Source organism: Carassius gibelio, chromosome B21 (genome assembly GCF_023724105.1).
Source record: "Carassius gibelio isolate Cgi1373 ecotype wild population from Czech Republic chromosome B21, carGib1.2-hapl.c, whole genome shotgun sequence".
NCBI lineage: Eukaryota > Metazoa > Chordata > Actinopteri > Cypriniformes > Cyprinidae > Carassius > Carassius gibelio.
This window is the reverse complement of record NC_068416.1, coordinates 18,896,316-18,917,980: the sequence shown is the minus strand read 5'-3', so window position 1 is coordinate 18,917,980 and position 21,665 is coordinate 18,896,316. Positions and strand designations below refer to the sequence as shown.

The following is a 21,665-nucleotide window of genomic DNA, read 5'->3' as shown; positions in this document are numbered from 1 at the left end:
TTTTTCAGTGTCCAATCAGATTAGACAACGGCTGGATTCCCACAAAGGGCCTTAAAATAAATGTATATAAGTTTAAGTTTAAAGTATTCGCCTTTTGTCTTACCCAAATTCTTTGCACACACTGTTTTTTTAATACACAATACACTATTATATATATATATATATATATATATATATATATATATATATATATATATATATATATATAATACACTATTCTATCATCATTTGGAACACTTCGAATCCACTCCTTTAATCCTTTCTCTGTCTCCCATTCTTTGCGATACTTCTTTCCATACTTTCCCCATTTACCTGACATTTTAGAATGCTGCTTGTTCATCCACAGACAACCGAACCAACGCTTCTGACTACAACGCTCTCATGATGTGAGTGACGTGATGATGATGCTTGATTTGTGATGTCAAAGCACATGTGGCGCGCGCTCAAGTATTAATACTACTCGCAAGTATTAATTCCCGGGGGATCAACACCCACTAATAAAAGGTTCACTTTTATCTTTGTCCACAATTATTTTTTTATTTTTATTTTTTTTGCGGCCGCAGTACATCATAAATGTAGCCCAAAAAAACCGCAACCCGCAACTCCGTATTTTTTCCCGCAACTCCTTTTCTAAAATAGCCCAATTGTGCGGGAAAACCGCTACCCTGGCAACCATGCATCCAAGGCTATTGTGTCTGCAATAACCTTTGAATTACATGGTGCTCAGATGGCGCAACAACACACTTCTCGTTAAAGGCTGTTGTTTACTGCAGTGCAATGGGTTAAAATTACAGTCTGCTCTGAGAACATTTATTATATGCAGCGAGACTGAGTCACAACATTGTACTTGCGCATTTACAGTAAAGTTCAGCAGTTTTAAACACGTAACCTTTATTTGGAGACTTGGGTCATGTGCCTGTCAAGGAAAATGATCATCAAAATCGGAACATTCCCTTTGAGCCAACTGGGGTTAGAATTCAGTGCCATCAACTGGTAAAAAGTGGAAAAGCAGGATGTGATGCTTTATTTTATATGCAAATAGAAAACCCAGTGATGGAATGCATACATAAAAAATGGTTTTCAGGATGTTTATGGTAATAGGCAGAGTTTTTCAGCCTACAAAACACACTACAATTGAATAAAAAAATGGAACTGAGTTTTTAGACGTTTTGCATTATAAAAAAAAAAAAAACTACATAAACAATGATCGATCACATATAAGCAAAATATTTTTTGAGAGTATTGACTTGATAGTACCACTGACCGGCACTGTGTATTTCAAGTGAACACCAGACAGTATTGAACACTGGATGAACCTCCTCATGTACAATTATTCTTCTGTAGTCTTCAAAAATATGTTTCTGTTTCATAAAATACAAGACAAGCAGGGAAGAGTGGAGATAATTACTTAATTCAATTTATACTCTTAATTAGATTGTATGCTAATTAATACAGTTTTAAATAAGACATTTGGATGATCCAGTTTAATTTATGGACATCGGTGCCAACACACCTGGCTGAGGAATTAGTCGGCATGGTTTAGGAAATAAATTGTGTTAAGGGTAAATGAGTATTGATTCAATTCTGTATTATGGTTAGAAATAGTAAACTAATATAGATAGAGTGTTGGACTAATCAGTTTATTCAAATAAAAACTGTCCAGTGGTGTTCTTACCGAAGTATGCACCGCATCGATCACATTACCTGAGGACTGCACCCTCAAACTCATCCAATCCAATTCACTTTAACCTAACCATTACACAGTCATTTAGGTACAGTAGGTTAGATATCTCTTGTTCAAGACTGCAGTCACTGTAAGGGGAAAAAGTAAGCATAGTGAACAAAAAAAGCTAAGCAAATAAAAGAAACGAAAGAAGAAAACAAAACCCTATAGCACACATACATTTTCGAGTGAATACCATCTATCATTCTAATACTGTAAACAACATATATAATATTGATAACACTACCTACAACAATACAGTTTGCTCAACAGAAGAGACATGGAGAGTCATTTATCTGCCTGTTTTCCCAGATGTCTTCCACGTTATTTACATGTTCATTCAAACGGTTGGTGGAAAAAGTTCCAAAATAGACTTTTTTTTTTTTTTGTCCATACTTTGAATTCACATGCTTTTACATATGGGAGTCAGTCTTTGGAGAAATACAGTTAGACGCACTAACACGGACAGGAACAGAGATGTATAAAAATATTGAAAACCTTAGAAAATGTATTCTCACTCATCAGAGGCAGTCAATGTTTAATTTGTGGAAATGCTCGGGTTTCCAGCAAGCAACTGATATGTTTAAATGTCAGCTCTTTGAGATACTCGCTCACAAAAAGGTACCACCACCAACCAGTTTTCAGTGTGATAAAATAAGGAAGAAAAAACAAAACAAATATATATATATATTTTTAATATAGAAATGGAAAATCCTCTTCTCTGAAAAAAAGAAAATATAGACATCTCAATTGAAATATTTGTCATAATCCAATGTTCTCACATCCTCAGAGGTTTCACAACCATCTCTGTTTTTCTTCGTTCCTGATGATGAACCCTCATGACAGTTGCCATGGAAACAAGACCAGATGAATGGCTTGTCTTTTCATGGTGAGATGTGAGTTTGTCTGAGTGCAGAGGAGTCGGGCCAACCCATCCACCCCCCACTCCATCTCCACCACCTCCTTACCTAGAAGGCATATGGGTGAGCTACGCTTTTGTCTGAAAAATACATAAATAACTACAAGCCCACTATGCGATGTTCTTAGTAGCATTTTCGTTTAACCTTTCCATGTAATTTCGGAGCTCTTTGGAGTCCCCGAGCTCGATGTCTGGGCATACCCATTTGATGTCGCTCTGACCAATGAGAAGCGGGCTTATGGATGGGCAGCCATTGCTGGGCTTGCTATGGCTGAAAGTGGTGAACTTAACCCGTTTCCTTTTGGTAGTGGGTGAGTTTATGGACTCGGTCTTGTGATCTCTCCCAGCGCACCCTGAGTCAGAGGCCGACCTGTGGACCTGGCCTTGAATGCTCTTCTGAGACGAAAGGCCATTGAGGAGCTGGCTACCTTCCTCCAGGCCCAGCCCAGAGTCCATGGTGCCGCCCAGCTCCTCTTGATCCAGACACAAACCAGCCTGGCTTTCCAACAGCTCTGCGTCATGGCCTAACCAGACCCAGTCGTGGGAGTGAGCCATGGTCTCCGGGCCCTCCAATGGGAGCTGCTTGTTGTGATATTTAAGGGCGTAGGAGACACAGTTGATTAGGAATACCAGGATGGCCAGGCAGAAGACACCTAGCAAGGCGTACATGCCTATTTCCAGGTCTGTAAGCCCGTGGCGAGACTGCAGCAGGTCGTCCTCTGCGTTACGTCCAGGTGGAAGGTCTGCTTGAGCTGGGATTTCAGAGAAGTCCACTGGAATATCACCAGCCGAGTGCTTGTTGCCGCTTGCCTTTCCTGGAATGGAGGTTTTGATGGTGGTAGCGCCTCGGTTCATGATTCCAGCCTCCATGTCTGAGATAGAACCGCCGTAGTATGGGGCATTGGGCCTGTATCTCCTGTCGCTCGCGCTGTTCCCGGTTTCGTCATCACGGCCAAACTTCACATGGACGTTTGCATTGCCTGCGGCCAGAACTGTGCGCCGTTTGTTTTTTTGGCATGATTCGGGTCCGTACATCTCCAAACGGACCAACATGCCTTGACCTTCACCCTTAGCCACCACCACAGGCCACCTCCAGTTGGTGCTTTTCTTCACCGACACCACCTGGTCGTCCAGCGAGGTGGCCGTAAGGATGAAATGAGCAGGGTTATAGAGGTCAAGAGGGGTCATGGAGCCATCACTAAACTGAAGCCACGCACTGACAATGGACTCCTGGAAGAGAAACACAACAAGAAGAGATGCTCTCAGGTAATGCTAATTTTCTTGCATCAACTAGGAATGATTCTTAACCCCACTGTAGGGGCGTTCAAATGCCTTAAAGTCCCAAAACCACATTTCAAAGAGCAAAGACGCACCAATCAGCGGGATATTTAACCAATCTGCCCGTTCTATGCCTATCAACGTGGAGAAGAGAGGAAACCCCTGCCGATGCAAAGGATTAGTGAAATCAGACTAATCAGAAAGGGTTTTAAATGTGAGATGAATCAGAATAAGTGGGCAGCCCTGAGCAGCAGGATCCACTAACAAACTGCAGCTCCTCATCAACATGCGGCCCATGTCAAACGACTTAGTCCATAATGACAGTGATTATAGTGATTGCACCTGCTCGAGGATAAAACAACCCTACATTTTGGAGAAATGGACACGGAAGTACTGTATGCAAAACTGTGACCTGAGATCCAGAACACAATTCACAATTTAACAGCATGTGGCTGAAATTTGCAATGAGATTTCACAGTGGCTACCCTTTACGAACAACAACCAGAGATAAAAAAAAAATATGATTAATAATATTAATTAAACAACTATAGAATACAAAAGAAATTGATAATAATAATATTAATAAACAAGTAACAATGCACCACAACAAACATTATTAATATGGCATGTATTTTATTCACTGTAAAGTGTTTAATTAGACTACCTGATTTACATCGTGCATGGTCTCCTGTGTGGTAGCCGTGGCCACGATGGCCCTGTTACTTCCTGGGCTGAGTTGAAGGTTCAAGGAAAGGCCAGAAACCAGCTGCACGCCCAGCTCCGTAATACTGACTTTATCATCCAGAACTTGGATCATCCTCTCAGCCAGAGCCGAGTCTGACAATGGGGACATCACCTGGATAAAAACACAGATAGATATGCTTCTCTTACGTAACACTGTAAAACAACTGAAAATTCTCTCCTAGTTTCTCATACAAACTTAGTGACATGAAAAAAATGAGTAGGCTACATGCAGTTTCGAGAATCTAAATGACAGCTGTCCGCCCTCGGCCATATGGCGACATCTGACACACAGACAAGGAAATGACTTCGATTCGAAATGTGATGAGAAGACTTTCTATCTGGATCAATTAATATCCTCCGTATTTCCACATTCATTATGTTATAATGAAATGTCAGAAACCATTTACTTCCTATCTGTAAGTGGAACTTCTACTGTCACCAGCGAGCACGGCCCGCACTTGCTTCTAACCATCATTTGCACACTGTCTGGAAGTCCTCAGGCAACAGTTTTTCACTCTAAAATGCAGCCATGTTAAGGTAAAGAAACTATTTGTGTTCTGTTTTTATATTCCGCTCTTATTCCGAGCGCATTCTAATTTGCCATTTGAATTGAGAGATTTATTAATAAGACATAAAATAAGAATAAGCAAGGAGAGCCTCGGGCATTACCTAATATTGCGTAAGACTCTGCCCCAGTGCTCCACTTTTTATAAATAGATCTATAAAATAGAAGTTAGTGCTCGCTACACTACTTCAACAAATCTTTTCTTCCAAATAGTCTACTTTGAAACCAATTCTTGCTCTGATTCAGATTCTGAAACAACACATATTTTCCCTCTTCTAATTGCAAGTAATTAGTCATTCAATTTAGTTTTAATGAATTGCAAAAACTGTTGGGCCCCTTTTGAATTTTAAAAGCGAGTTTGGTCTAATAGCAAGGTGGGCGATTGGTAATTTGGCCGTGGTTAAGTGGTGGGTTTTTTGATTTCAGAGATCTCGATCTATAAAGCAGCACTGGTTTGCAGACTCCACGTATTCCATCCCACCATTACTGGGCTTTTTATCTGATTTTAATTTTCAGCAAATGGATCAAATCGAAGCGCTCTCCACCTGTGGCTCTGGCTTATACTTTTGCTTTCAGATAGCACTTTAATGGCACTTTAGCTTGTTGAGCAGGTGTATAATGTGTGAATGTATAGGTGACATCTATTAGAAAAAATGTGTGATTTTCACAGACTGACCCTTAATTAGTAGGTCTTAATAAAGGAGATTATCGTTTGTCATAAGAGCTGTGAGATGTGCAGACAGACAACACACAAGCTGTGACAGAGCGGAGTGAGAGATGGTGTGTTGTCTAGCTCTCGTCTGACAGTGTACACGTGTCGCATCACGACTCGGACTGATTCTCCTCTCATCCGCACAGAGAAATAGACAAACGACAACCAGGATTTTCCAAAGAAAACAAGGACGTCCTCACATTTTATTCATGCAGTTTAAACGCGAGGGAACTGCAGCTTAGTCAGCTGTAACTGTCAGTTTTGTTCCTGACAAAATGGGCAGCTCTGGTTGTGGTGTGTTGAGGAAATTTCATAATATGCCAGAACAAATGAATCATGGAAAAAGTTTTAATAATGCAGAAAATCCATAGATTTGGTAGATTATTGTAGTAATGTAGCCGTGGTCTTCATTTTCTGTGTACATCATGTCACTTTTAAACATAATCACACATACAGTACATTCTTCCTGTTTCTCACCTGAACCTTGGTGATGCCTTGGTTCAGACCGATGAGGACCTGTTCTTCTGACAGCTTGGCTACTCGTTCATCCACCACCCTTAAAGAGTCTCTCACCAACTCTGTCACGTCCACCTGCCAGTCACTGCCCAAGAGGAAGTCTGGCTGGTCCTGCAGTTCTTCTGGCTCTGCCTCAAAGTGGGTGAGAACACGGACGGTGGTGCTCTGGTACTGTGGACCACAGCTCCGATCCTTCTTGGCTCCTTCATCCCCATCATCCTCTCTAGACCTGCAGTAAAAACAGAAACCAATACCACATGTTACTTACCATCCTGCTGTGCCCAGTTAAGCATTGTTTTCCAATCAGGACTATTCTATTCTATTCTATTCTATTCTATTCTATTCTATTCTATTCTATTCTTTTTCTTTACCAAAATAAAAACATTTAACAGTTAAACAAAATAAACAACACAATTAGTGTGAAAATTTATATTTTTTGATAAAATCAATTTTTTTTTATCTTAATTATTTATATATATATATATATATATATATATCAGGGCTGTTAATGTTAATGCGTTAAAACTTGCAATCAATTTTACATCTGTAAAAATTATTTTACGCAATTCAAGCAAAATTGCGCAGTCTTTATACTAACCCTTTAACCCAATTTTGTTTCTGTGTTTGCAATCAGATGATTTTAAGCCACTAAACAAAAGTTTTTTGATGGATGAAGACTGCAATCAAGGTAAAGACCATTGCGGTGGCATACAGGAGACGTACAGAAAGCAGCGTTAGTCCATTATAATAATGCATGTATGAGCGCTCTTGAAGCATTAATCGCATAATGTTTTTATGCACAGACACAGGAATTTCCATAAATTCACATTGTTTTATCTATATATGTATATATGTATATGTATCTATCTATATATGTGTGTGTGTGTGTGTGCGTTATAACTATAAAAAAAAAGTTATTACAAAAAATTAATAGTTGAAAATAAAATTATATTCTGTTCTCAACCTTCTGTCTTCCACAATTGCTTCCTTAATTTATGTCATTTAAAAGTGTAAAAACCAAAACTTACATTTACTGTAAATTTACTTTCTAAGAAAAATCATGAATGGAAAAAAACAGAAATGACAAAAATATAGAGCAGTGGCAGTTTTCAGCCTCATATAATGGGTGAGTCGTTTCAACAGGCTGTAACCGTGAACCCTTTTCACATTAGAGTGATGCATTTCCTCTGCTCACAACAAACAGCCAAGCACCAGGTGAAAGGGGAAGGGGGGACAGCTCTGACGGTTCCATTATTTTTAATGAATCGAAGTCATCCAAAATAAAAAACAACAGCAGTGGCAGGTTAACCACGCTGACCATGCTGCTCTAGACTTTAACGCACCGACGCCTGACCGACGGTAGAAACAGCATGACATTTACATTACACAGGTGTATAAACAGGGCAGGCGGCACTCAGCTGAGGAATGTCAGGTCACAGGAGGTCTCAGGAATAATGAGACTCAGTCTTACAACACAACCGCATGTTTCCCACTCTCAAAACGCTACCCAAGACAGATACAACCTCAGGGCCAAGGGCACATATGATACAACAAGGGTGCAAACTTAAGACTCGTCAAGTGCCGAATGTGAGTAAACATGGCTTTTTGATGAACGTAACTCACCAGCTGGCCACTATCTTAAAGGAAAAGCTCACGCATAAATAACAATTCAGTCAAAACGTATATTCAAAACCTGTATGATGCAATTTCTTTTGTGGAAAACAGAAGATAATTTTAAGAAATTCAAAACAACACTGGGCTATGCTGACATTTTTCTAAATACCTTTTGATGAGCAGAAGAACATGTCTTTCTTAGCGTGAATAACCTTTTAATAGTCAAAACAATTTTTCCACTCAAAAATCCTTTTCTGCAATGGAAAGTTGGATGTTTGTCAAAAGTTTATTTCCTGCAGAACTCTAAGTGGCATCACATAATATAGAATATTAATCACCAGACATGATCAATGATTATATCAGGAACAAAATAATGACATAACAGATAATAGAGACTGAAACCAGATGCTATGAGCCACAAAATGACTTGTTTGTCACTAGAATCACGACAGTATAAAGAGACAGACCATGCTGAGAATCAGACTCATTCAAGTAAATAGGAGCTGTACTTGAATGTTTATTGCATGTAAACTTCCTGGCTTATATACCTGTTAAAATTATTTTGCTAATATGCAATATTTTTTGTAAATAATTAAATTGTCACAAGGACAATATATATAGTATATATTGTAGTATATATAGTATATATATAGTGCAAGAGAAGATCTGGTATTAGAATCTTCATATTGACATAATGGAGAAGCGATCATTGTGCAATCCACACATTTGCTTGCTGACAACCACACAACTTATAGTATAACCACAATTATTCCTCAGACTCATTAATGCCTTGCAATCTCTCCAGCGCTCATTCCATCTGTCATCCGTCATCCTGTTCTCACTTATCATGCATGAGTCAATCCGGCAGGACTGTTTTTGGTGGAAGAGTAATTAAAAATTATCTTGTGGATATCCTCGGCGTACGGCAGCATTAACCTGCATGTTGTCTGGTGCTGGCGCGTCAGAGGCATGTGTGCCTGAAGACGACCCAGCGGTAATTAAAAAGTCACCGTCCGCATCCTCCCCTCACCTCCATCATGCTTTCCGGAGAGAGCTCCGCTACACGTCTGCTGTTACCCAAGAACGACAGAGCATGAAAATGGCTGAGGAGAGACTGGATAAAGAGGGCAGACTGACTCCGGCGAGCTGGAGCGTCATTGGTGCTGTGAAGTACTGAGAGACTTATTATAGTAATGTATGTAATCTTTGCGCTTACAAATTACCAGCGGAACAATTATTGCAGAACGTGTGGGCTGTGCAGGATATTTTCAGCTCAGCTAAAGATTACAAAACTTGACAGATCACAGTTTCCAGGCTCTTTAATCTCAATTATAAGTTATAGGAGTTATATAATTGTAACTCTCAAAAATAAAGAATGTTTGTTGGCCTGTATGCTTCAGTGAGTAACCTTTAGCATCAATAAAACCCATCAAATGAGAAAAAGGTCCTTTGCAGTGGTAAAGATCTATTTTTTTTTTACTTTTCAATTAAACGGTCTTTAGGAACCAATAATGATTTTTCATTTGCAGCACCATAATTTAGTTATTTTTATTTTTAAAAATGTATCTTTTTAAATGTATTTTTTGGCCATTTATTATGGTATAGGACAGATCATACATGACAGGAAGCGAAGCGGGGGAAAGAGGGTTCAGGAAAGGTGGAAAATCGAACACGGGACGCCCAAAATGCTGCCCACAGGGCTATTCGCACCAACACAACTTCCATTTCTAATGTTTGCAAAGTTTTGAAAGTTAAAAAATACTTCAATGATCCAGTGAACCCAATGTCAAATGTGATTCCTTGAAACAAAAACATGGCTAACCTCTGGTTGGCAGCGTCTACAGGAACTCTCCAGCTCCTGATCTGGCTCAGCTCTGGATCGGACATCTCGATCTGCAGGGGGAGTCGTGGCATCCATACGCTCATCTCCAGCTGAGCGCTGAGGTAACTGTAGGTGAAGTTCACCATCATCCTCACCCTCCCACGCGTCTCCTTGCCATTGACGTACACATAATCGCACCTTTCGGACACCTGAGAGGCAGGAATACAAATCAGACAGCAGACAAAGCGTTCAAGCAACACTGTATTCAAAGCAGCACTAAATTAAAGAAAATTGCAGCCCTGGCCAAGGTATCAGCCTACTTTTCGCACCAATTTCCTGGCGACAATTTCAAATTTTGATAGCGCAAAAAAACGAGGCCTCTTTTTGTGCTAATCAGCGCAATATGTGAAAAACAGTCTGGCCTTTGTGGGGTTTTTTGTGCCGCTGTTATTCGCTTTTATTCTGAGCTTTAATGAGGAAGATGAGAAATTGGATGGGCTTTGACTGGCCTGTCCAAGTATTTATTTCTGACTACAGTCGGTGGGGGAGTAGTTGTTGTTGATAATGAGTGTGTTTGGATGTCTATATTTCCCAGGCTTTGGGGTTGAAAGAAGCTAAGCAGATGGAGGGATAGATGAAGACAGAAAAAAGCAAAGTGGTCAAGTTCTTCTGTTGCCACACACTCATTCATTTGCAGAGCATCTATACTGCTCTTAGCTAACTTGTAATACCTGGCGGAGAAAACCACATCTCATCCAATCAACTTGAGGGCTTCTTTAAAAAACAACAGATGTGGATATGGACCAATGGCATGGCTTGATTTTAAGCAGCTGCCCTTCAGCTTAAAATCTAAGATGACAAGAGTGCCGGTTGTTTGTGAGATTTCCCTAATGCTGTGCCATTTTCCAGAGCATCATACTTGTTACATCTCAATTCAAGATTGCTATTTAGTAGCTGCAGTCAGTAGCCAAGCTTTCATCAAGTTCTCATTTTCTGACTGCTCAGAGTATACCAACAATCAATTCCAGCCTTTTTTTCACATTAACTGTTTTAAAAGACAAACAGAAAACACTGAATTCCAAAGAAATGCCACTTCTTTTACAATGCTTTTCTATTTGTGACATTGAGGGGAATCAATGGTGCATTTATTGGAGCTGTGATTAACTTGAGTTTTTCGTATCCATTATACAGTGCACACTGAACCCTGTGAAATGAGCAATAAGTTGAATCGTGATAATGGCTACAACATAATTATATGTGTGAACTCAAAATCAAATAAATTACATTGCGACATACACTGAAACAGAAAACAGTTGTTTAAAGTTTTAATCATATTTGACAATGTTAATATTTTGGCTGAATAAAAAAATAATAATCACAGCCTTTTTTAAAGCATAAGAGACTTCTTTCAAAATCAAAAGTGGTAGGGTTTATTACAGATAATTAGGTTGTGCACACTGTTTAAAAAAAAAAAAAACTGTGTAATACATTGCATCTGCAGTAAAGAATTATGTTTAACATAAATGTACATAGTGATTTGAATGGGCAATTGTTCATGCTGAACAATGAAGTGCTCAAATGCATATTTAATTTGCAAACTTAATTCTTATATCGGCCACAAATGAGTTTTGGAGGTCAGTGGAAAAACATGGATCTGCAATTAAAAACCAATATATGACTTGTTGGTCCAGTTAACAACACCTATCATCTTCAAATATATATCCCTGCTGTGAGCTATATCATAAAAATGTGGGGACAAAATCGGCAATGGAAAAAGCGACTAAAAGTAAATGACGCCTAGGCTTGTAATAATGAACAACTGCAGAGAACTTAAATAGTACTATAATTCCCCACAGCAATTATATCTGTTAAACACCTGGTAAATCTGTTAAATTGTCTGGATCTGCCCATATAAATGACATAATAGACCAATTTGCAGTTTCATGTCGACAATTGTATTCTTTACTTGCTCATTTACAGATTGTAAATCTCCCACAAGAGCTAGAGATCCTCAGAGGTGCTCTGGCAATCCATGAAGGGTATTGGTTTGGTTGTACAGGCTGACAGTGTGTGGAGAACATTGGTCAATCTAACTTCACTGCAACATGCCCTTCCCATGAGCATCTATATACACCTTAACCAGCCTGGCAGAGCATTAATCAGGAACATTAAGACTGCTGAAGAGAGGGACACTTACAGACCCCCGCAGGGAACTGGGTTGGGTACTTAATGACCCATTCAACAGGCACACGGAGAGACTGTGATGCCTGACGCAAACGCTGTCCCTCTCTTCAGGTCCATCTCTGACTAAGATTTATTAGCATAGTGCATCTTGAGCATCACTAAACCCTCACCGCAAGGTGAAACCTGTGTTTGAAGTAACTTGCAAAAAGCAGAGATGCTACAAACTAAAAACTGCAGTTTATTGGCACAAAACAGTGTAGCTTTTCCAATTGCAAGAAAATGTTACATGGCTGTAGACTACTCACAGGATTGCTTTTCACAGTAATTTTAAAGCAAACTGTGATAATAATCAAATACATCCAAATAAAATGTTATATACAGTATATATAGCCAACAATGTAGCCAACAAAACATTGTATGGGTCAAATTATTGATTTTTTTCTTTATCCCAAAAATCATTAGGATATTTAGTAAAGATTATGTTCCATTAAGATATTTAATACATTTCCTACTGTAAATATATAAAAACCTTTTGATAAGTAATATGCATGGACAAGAACTTTATTTGAACATTTTTAAAGGTGATTTAAAAAACTAAATTCACCCTTAGATTTTCAAACAGTTGTATCTCATCTGTCATATCCTAAAACCATATGCAGTGGAAAGCTTATTTATTCAGCTCTTAGACAATGTATAAATCTCAAAAAATATATTTATATTTTTGATGTACGTATGTGTACCTATATTTTTAGCTTTAATGGCAAGCTAAGATAATTTAGTGCATTAAAATGAACTATTCAAATGCTACCATGTATCACCATCATCAACAAATAGTCAAACAGCTTCAGTGTAGTTTGCTAATTTTTCAAAAGGATTGCCAGACTTCTCTATGATGGCAAACATGCATTAACTTTAACAGCTGAAGGTTTTTTTAGTTGAATTTTATCTATATCAGCTATTTTAGTCCATATCAGTTTTCACACCTCATTTTCAGTGAATGTGAGCATTATTGAGCCAAACCCATCTCTTACAAGACAGAGATTCAATTTCAATTTTGACTAAAAGTTTAATAAGTGAAGTGTATTTTGTTTTTTGTAGAGCCGTTAAAATACCTTTTACATGAATTACTTGTAACTTAAGCTTCCTGGACACACACATTTGTGTGTATGACCACAATCCTCCTGCAGTGTGGTGATACGTGTGTCATCTATAAGAATCTGCTCCAGCTCTACAACTTACAGTATGTACCATTTTCATACCTCTCCTGACTGTCTCTATCCTTTCCTCTTTTTCCCTCTCTCATTATTCTTTCAGTCTGTCCATCTCCTGTATCTGCCTGTGCAGAAGATCTTCTCATTTGCCGGATTGTCTAGACAGCTTGAAATCCAAACCCAATCACAAGAAATACTACACATCAACCTAAATAACAGCTACGTGTCTTTCCACTGGGTTTTATAATCTCATCTGAAACAAATAATATCAACAGCTGCTAATTGAAATGTCCTTAAGAAAAAATAAAAACCTAAACATTACATTGGCCTGGGAACTGTAGCAGGAAAATAGTCAAAGATAAAGCTTTTCACACTTGAAATTGTTACCCAGATCCTAAACATAACTCTTGCATTTCTAGTTTTACATTGTTCATATTTAACACTATTTCACATTGTATACCTTTGGCACCATATAATTTGTGGTGTTTGGATCAGTGCTAAATGATCCAACCCTTGCTCTGGTGCAGGTTTTTCAAAGGCACCACTTTACCAAGGGTTAGACAATAACCCAGGCTTAACGGCAGTGTGTAGGGAATTACAGTAAGAAATATGACAGTGACATCAACTGGTACATGCACTGCCGCGGATTACTAATGTAGACAATACAAAGGGATGCTATGCAATGCACGGTATTTGAATGAAATATACAAAATCTGTAGTGCTCAAAAAGTCAGTGTAGACAAGAATAATTGCATAGTGTATTCAGATGCTCTGAATCCAGGTCACAGTGCTTGTGTGTGTGTGTCAGCTTTGGTGGGAAGGAAGTAGAGATTCCTCTCCAGAGGTCAGTGTTTCAGTGTGGGGTGTTCATCAGATAATTAAACCCGAAGGGAGTAAATACACACACATTGTCATTTTCTCCCTCATAAAATGCTCTCATATTTTGTTCCCAAACGGCAGATGGAAGTGGAAGGCACAAGCTTGTTCTGAAAAGACTGCATTTAACATCCCTTTGATTTTTCGCCTCTGGCTTGACAACTGAAAATAGACATTACATCAGAGAGGTTGAATGTATAGCACTTTAAATCAAATCTAATATAGCTACCTTAATATAGTGTGTGTTCCCCCAACAGTTCTTTTGTTATCTTGGTTACAAAATGATTCTGAGCTTATGTGTGTCTGCAGGTTCTTTTAGCTTTTGTTTTGCTTGCTTCGCTTTACAGTAAATCGGACATCACAATATATAACAAAGTACTAATACAATTATTATAATTTTTTTAAATCATTTAGAATAATTTGGTTGACATGCACATTTAGGGTACATAAAATATAAAAGAGCTCATTTTTATTATTTATTTTTTAAGTCTGTAAGATCAAAAGTAAGCAAATACGCATCCACAAATGTGTGGTTTGTTCATGTTAGTGACCCGTGTAAGATTTGCCCACCTTAACCACGTCCTCATCCGTTGTGCGACATTCCACCGACTCTGTCACATCGGTCACAGTACCTTCGGTTCCAACAGTGACCACCTTCACTGGCATGGCAACAGTTTTTCCAGTGAGCACTGCGGTGTTAAGGATCTCTGTCTCCTGCACACAGAGGGCAGATCAATCAGACTGCGTTAACTCAGTATAATTCACTCGCAATTATTCATGATAATTCGTCATTCTGTCAGCTCCAGCTCTTCAGCGCCAACATTGAGTCGCGCTATTAACCCAGTGAGTCATATCATTCAATTAGAGTCATCAGCTCTGGAGAGTCACAGAGTGAGATGGAGAGGTCTGTTTAGAGCCAAACAACACATTCTGTTTTTATGAAACTGATCCACTCTCTGATAATCTATATTGACAGGAAAAACACACACAGGAATAAGGTTCACTATCAAGTCACTACAAAAAGAAAAAAAAAAAGATTTTCACACATACTTGGAAGAAAATATGAACACTTGCCCATGCAGAACTCTTCAGCATGAGACTAGGGTACTGTGGGTAATTTCCCAAGCCAATGCTATGTGTTTGCTAACGTGTTCAGAACAGCTTTAACATGTTGCTTGTGGTTGATAGGATGTTTTGAGTGGTTCCTTACTGCCCCAGATCAAAAGAGCTCCAAGAGGAGTTATCAGATATAGAGCCTTCAGGACTCGTTTTGGCTGTTTTATCAAATTAATATTCTTTAATTCCATATTATATTTAGATATTAAATAAAATTAAAATAAATAGCTATTTTAAATTTAAATAGATATTTTAAACTCTAAAATAAAAAAGTTTATTAGAAAATTATATATATTATTTAGATAAATAACAGATAAAAATGTTACACCTAAATATTTTTTTTTTACAATTTAAATAATAATAATTATACACACACAAACACACACACATAATACTAATCCAGATCCCTAACCCTAAATGTGCGCAAGAAATAGTGATGCTTGACTGAGGAAGCACCAGTAATAAAGATAAAAATGATGTTTATAGCATACATCAATACCACTGTGGGAATTTCCAGAAATATGGTCTACATAGAGAACAATGTCAAGGAAAAACACTGTAGGCACATCTTATTTTCACAGAAATATCCCGTAATTATGGAGAAATGACAGCTACGGTAACCGTTTCTGTGAATCCATTCTCTCTTTGCGTATAAACTTATCTGAAACATGTCTGTGTGTTCAATTTACAGTTCAAACAAACCAAAGGCTGGATAATTAGATCGTTTAAGTCAGAAATGAGTTTTTCTTGCCGGCTGGGGCTATGGGTGAGGAGACGACACAAAACTGCCCTCATCATAAACCACGCAGCACTTTGAGATGGATAAACCTAAATAAAGAAGCCCTCTGCAAAGGTTTTGTTCTTCATCATTGGGTCTTTCTTCTCTTTATGTCACAGCTCTCGCCATTCTCCTTTAGAGAAAACAGATAACATTATTTAATCCTGAACTGTGGATAATGAAATTTCAAGCTTGTTAATAAGACTGAGGTCCTCTGTTCTTTTTTTTTTCTCCAGGCTGATCCCACTTCAGGCTTCACTTGGCAGCTGATTCTTATTTCAATCATTTTCACTTTAATGCACCACAATCGTAAGGATAAACGAGCCTCTTCCTTTCTTTCCCTTTATGCGTTTAAGCCGATCATTATTTTCTATCTAACACAGGCTGCGCGATGTCTACTTCTGAGGTAGAATTTGAATACGCCATTTCCCTTGATTTCAAAATTATGTAAATGTGCAAAAGGGACGTAGTCTGAGCAGCGAGAGCTTGGTATTCAAACGTTACGCTCAGACATTTTGACAGGGAGTTATCGCCTGTGTTTGATTTGCTGTCAAAACATTAATTTATCAAGACCAGCAAAATGACTCTGATAAATATTCCACAGGATGGGATGGGTGAAGTGTTTACAATTCGTTCCCCTCTTTTCACTCACTTCCCGCTCAGATGAATTCAAAGAACCCGGCGACACTGTTTGGCAGACAAGGTGCTTTCAAATGTCTTTCAATGTGTCCATTCACCAGCTGTTAAAACCGAACAATGTAATTTTCAGTCAAGCCTGAAGATTACGCAGTGAATTAAAAACAGAATTCGAGAGTAAAACAGGCAAAGTGGTGGAAAGCCTCTCATTGTGATGCCACAGACTCTAATGGGTGGCTTTACTTCACTGAAATAAATAAATAAAGCTGAGGTGAGTTCAGTTCAGCGAGGGAAGACAAATGCATTGACCCTTGAGAAAGGCATACGTGCCTCCACCCTCTTACTCATGGTAAAGGCACAAAAAAAACATAGTGGAACTTTTCTGCTCAGGATATATGAACAATTTTTTTTTATATTTGAAAATAATATCCGAAGATTCTAATGCTTTGGAAAAGGAGAAAAATAACAATTTATTCGCCTTAAAAATGACAGGTACTGTATGTGATCGTTTGCACAGTTATGAAAATATTCCAAAGTAATACAAGTAATCCAAATTAAGAAATACACAGAGTAAGAAGCCAATCTTCATCCAGTTCAGTCACATAAAATCCCATAAATCTGTGCCACATTTCTCTCAGTTTATGGGAGAAAATATAATGTGTTACAGGGATAATTCATCCAAAAATAAAAATTCTGAACTACATAAAATCACAATAATTACATAAAAGACACAAATAAAAATAAATAATAAATAGGTTGTATTAGCACATTAAAATATGTACTCTATGTGAGTATTTATTGAATTGAATACCTTTACTGTCATTGCATGTAGCTAAAAGACTAAAAGAAATCTAAAAATCAATAGTGACTTATAGTATAACACAGTCTATCCTTTCCAAATTTTAAGGGTAGTTATGATGGAGAGGCGGTATACACATATGTTATGAAAACAATTTTTTTTATTTTGGATGTGAATTATCAGGATTAATAGTTTGATATAGGCATTATTATAAAGTATTAATATAACATCCAAAAAAATAATTCTTTGGTGCAACTGTGCATTAGTGAGTTTTGAGACTGCAAGACTACATTAACATGCAGCACAATACAGAGTACAGTCTCTTCACGCATCTGGCTTGGCTTGGCTTGAAAATTAAGGAAGATTTACTCTGACAGCAGGACTGATGTGGGTGGCATGAGAACTAGCAGAACTAATACGCAACTAGTTTATGTCCACCTACACTCCCGGTCCTCTCCATCCCCCCACACTTCAATCATGATGCTCCGGTTGGTGAAACCCACCATCCTTCTCCTTCTCCTTCCCCCAACCCCATCTCTGAAGCTCCTGTGAGCCGTGGTTCCAGAGGGAGGGTGTTGAATCCGAGCACAATGTGTTATTCATGCAGCCTCGTCATCCGCTTCTGCCCGCTGGTCGGTAAACATCGTTCCCTGGACTGCTGACTGATTAGTGTTAGCTATGCGTGGATGCTGGGTTTGAAGAACAGGCTGTACAGCCTCCCAGAGACCATCTCTGCGGGAGGGCAGTGCTTCTACAACACGCACTTACCTTTAAATGGTTCCACACTATCTTGAGAAAGAGTGAGAGAAAAGAGAAGGAGGTAAATCGATAAAAGGCCATTACACTTTTGGCTTTGTTGGTGGGGATTAAAGGTGTATCGGAGGTCGGGGAATGTAGGGTTCATATCAGCACAGGTGATTGGTTCAGTTCGTGGTGAACCTACACCGGCTCACATGGGGTCTAATGCTCAAGGACAGGCAGCGCTGAATGCATTGGTACCCCATGTGGATCCTTGTGGCCGATGCCGTAGCCATGCTATTACAGAGCCATCGATCGCGGCTATATTTCTTTTCAAGACCGCAGGTCCTCCCATGTCTTCAGCAGTGATGGCTGAAGCCTTTTTGCCTCTCAGAGACTTGCTGACAGAGCCTCTGATAAAATAGCACAACAGTGCAGACAAACAGGGAGCAAAGAGGAAGATGGCTATTGATTTCAGTAATAGCGCAGAGAGATGAAGCGAATGCTTAGCTGTCGTTGAACATAATACAGCCAATGGGTCAGCCAAGCGCCTCTCAGTGGCCGCTAGAATGAGGATAATCACAGTTTTGTGTTACTGTTTCTGCATCATCCCATAATCCGAGGCCTCTCCACCTCACTGCTTGGCTAAATGAGCACTCTTTCCAGGAATTATGAGCCCTGTTATCAACAGTGGATGAACCGGAAATGAGCATAAACCTGGATTTCTCTGCTACTGTTCTATTCTATTAACTTTGTTGAATTATTCATGACATTGCATAGATATGCTCAATGCTCATTTAGACAGTGTTATTAAGCAAAGTGGATATTGTACCTAGATCAAGATCTTTTGTTAGTCCTGGAACAACATTCTAATCAAGCCATCACAGGCAAAACATAAGCTTAGTTACCACCCAAACCTAGTAGAAATGATTCATAAAAATGCTGTTCAGGTCCTAACCCCAGCCCTAAGATCAGGGTGACAGGAAGGTTGTTCGAGGAACATGTCCTCCTTGGATCACGCCAAGCACATAGGGAGCAGTGGTGAACGTACTGCAATTCAATTACACTACCTTTCCACTGAACCTACATCTCTACTGCTTGTATCTAGAGACCAACAGATGTTGTTTTTATGACCAGTAACTATTATTTTTGTGTGTATGTTTTAACATTTTCAGAACTGATTCTTAATATAGTTAAATTTTTGTTTCTAAGTTACATGGTATAATGTGTCTATAACAATAACCTGGAATGTTACTTTATAAATAATACTAATAACAATAATGATAAATAATAATTATTATTATTATAAATCACACACAAACTACTTTTTATTATTTATCATTAATATTATCATTATTATTAATATTATTTATGTTTAAATGTATGCAGAACTGATTCTTAATTATCGTTTTAATTGCATAATACAATAAAAAATGGTCTACAACAATAAACTAGAGGGTTATAAATAAATAACTTAATAAATAAATAATTATAATCTAATTTTAATAATTTATAATATAAGAATACATTTAACTAATTTTTTTATAATTCATACTACTATTTGTATTTATTATTAGTAATATTATATTAATTTAACAATTTTTAATTATAATAAAAGTGAATAATAATAACAATAATAATAGTATTATATTTTTATAATTCATAGTCCTACTACTAATTTATTACTATTAACGTAAATAATAATAATGGCATTAAATACATACAATTTATTTTGCAATCTAGTCGTGTCTAAGTGTAAAGGTTTAGTTATTTAGCAAAATAATACTAAATAATAAGTTGGTGACTTTATTATTGAAGGGAGGCCATTCAATATCATCAGACTCGACACAAAAGAACCAAAAAATGATTCTTTCAATCCAATTATCTGTCGATTGCAACCTGCAGCCCCTCAAGGGTTTTTGGGTTAATGGTCAAACAGCACAGCCATAGGAACTTAGATGAACTCTTTCACCACTCTTCCAAATGAACACTTGCTAGAAAACTCCACCACCTTTTAATAACTGTAAAACCACAACACGGCTTAGATGCAATCGCCATCTAACATCGCCTCCCTCATTTCCTCCATCTCTGGGGCAGTGAAATGTGGAAGTACAGATTCCATATGCCCTGTGTAGTGTGCAGGCCTCCAGGTGAGGGATAATGAATACATAGGCTGTTTCAGATGATTGTGATAAGGCGGCAGCAGTCGTGCACACAGCTGCGGTGGAGCGAGAGAGAGAGAGAGAGATGCTGGTAGTAATGAGGGAGCATGCGGTGAGGACCATCGATCCCCACAGCTCTGTGGCAGGGCGCAGGTTTACCGAGGCCAGCCGCTGCACACAATAACACGCTTCTGTCTGCATCTTAATCTCTCAGCAGTCACAAATCAGCTTGCATTTCTTTCAGACAACTGCACTCATTTTTCTCTCTCTCTCTCTCCTTTTCTCTTTCTATTCTTGCATGTGTGCCACAAGGTCTTGTGCTGCAGGGGGTTCTAAAGAAACATTTGCATCAAGAATTAATAAAGCAGTAATACAAAAACAGCTCAAGTACTGGAGTACAGTGAGCACTCTGTCAAACTGTGCAGCTTAAATGACTTCTCTCAAAGACATTCTCAAATTGTGTGGATCACAGTCTAAAAGTATAAATTCCTTGTTTTCTTCTCGAGATAAAAGGTTGTTGGTCTCAGAAATGTCAAAATACATTCTAAAGATCATGCAAACGCATACATAGACATCAAAGTGGGCTTGATCACCCGCCGTTTTTTTCTAGGGAGTTTTTTTATTGTATTTTATTTATTTATTTTTTAAATAAATGAATAAATGTATATATGTGTGCATGCGCATGTTTCTGTTTGCACACAGCTTTCCCTGTCAAACAAATAAAAAAATCAGGTCAGGTCAGGTCAGGAAATGTTGAGGGACTGTTGAGTTCCGATGCCTTTCTCACCTCTGCGTCTTTACAGAGGCACACAGCACAGCAGTGTAGCACGATCGATCAGCACATGCACATCACAGACAGGCACAGAGCCTCCCTCACTTTCCAGGTGTGTTTGTCTTGGTGTGGAGGTGAGTGGTGCTAAACAAAACTATACATTTTATTATATATGAAATTTTCTCATTATGGTATATTATAACCAAATTATTATTTTCTTTTTAATTATCAAATGTTTTGTATATCTTTTTGGAATTAACTGATTGTAGGCCTCATTGATCTCAGCTTGTGCACCTCAGTTTTTGAGTGAAATATGTCCAAAACTACCCACAAATAATGTTTTTGTAATGTGCATAAACTGACAAAAAGATGCAATACAAGATTTGCTAATAATGCAGCATAATGAGGGATTTACAAGTATTTTTTTTTTAATTAGCAAAGGGTTTTCAGGATAGCACAAAAGTTAAATTATTGGCGATTTAAAGATTAACTGTAAGTGA

General features: G+C 38.2%; 2 protein-coding genes across 2 annotated transcripts in view; one reads left to right on the top strand and one right to left on the bottom strand.

The window, feature by feature from the left end:
• The window catches only part of LOC127986179 (60S ribosomal protein L17), a 232,369-nt gene that overhangs the window by 8,204 nt on the left and 202,500 nt on the right, over positions 1 to 21,665 (top strand). The window lies entirely within an intron of this gene.
• LOC127986168 (transmembrane protein 132C-like) overlaps positions 911 to 21,665 on the bottom strand; it is a 121,591-nt gene continuing 100,836 nt past the window's right edge. The window contains exons 5-9 of the mRNA XM_052588415.1: positions 14,735 to 14,878; positions 9,894 to 10,102; positions 6,419 to 6,686; positions 4,585 to 4,776; positions 911 to 3,872 (exon numbers count right to left, since the gene is read on the bottom strand). Of these exons, the coding sequence (XP_052444375.1) occupies positions 2,754 to 3,872; positions 4,585 to 4,776; positions 6,419 to 6,686; positions 9,894 to 10,102; positions 14,735 to 14,878 (1,932 nt within the window). The 3' untranslated portion in view covers positions 911 to 2,753. The remainder of the gene's footprint in view (positions 3,873 to 4,584; positions 4,777 to 6,418; positions 6,687 to 9,893; positions 10,103 to 14,734; positions 14,879 to 21,665) is intronic.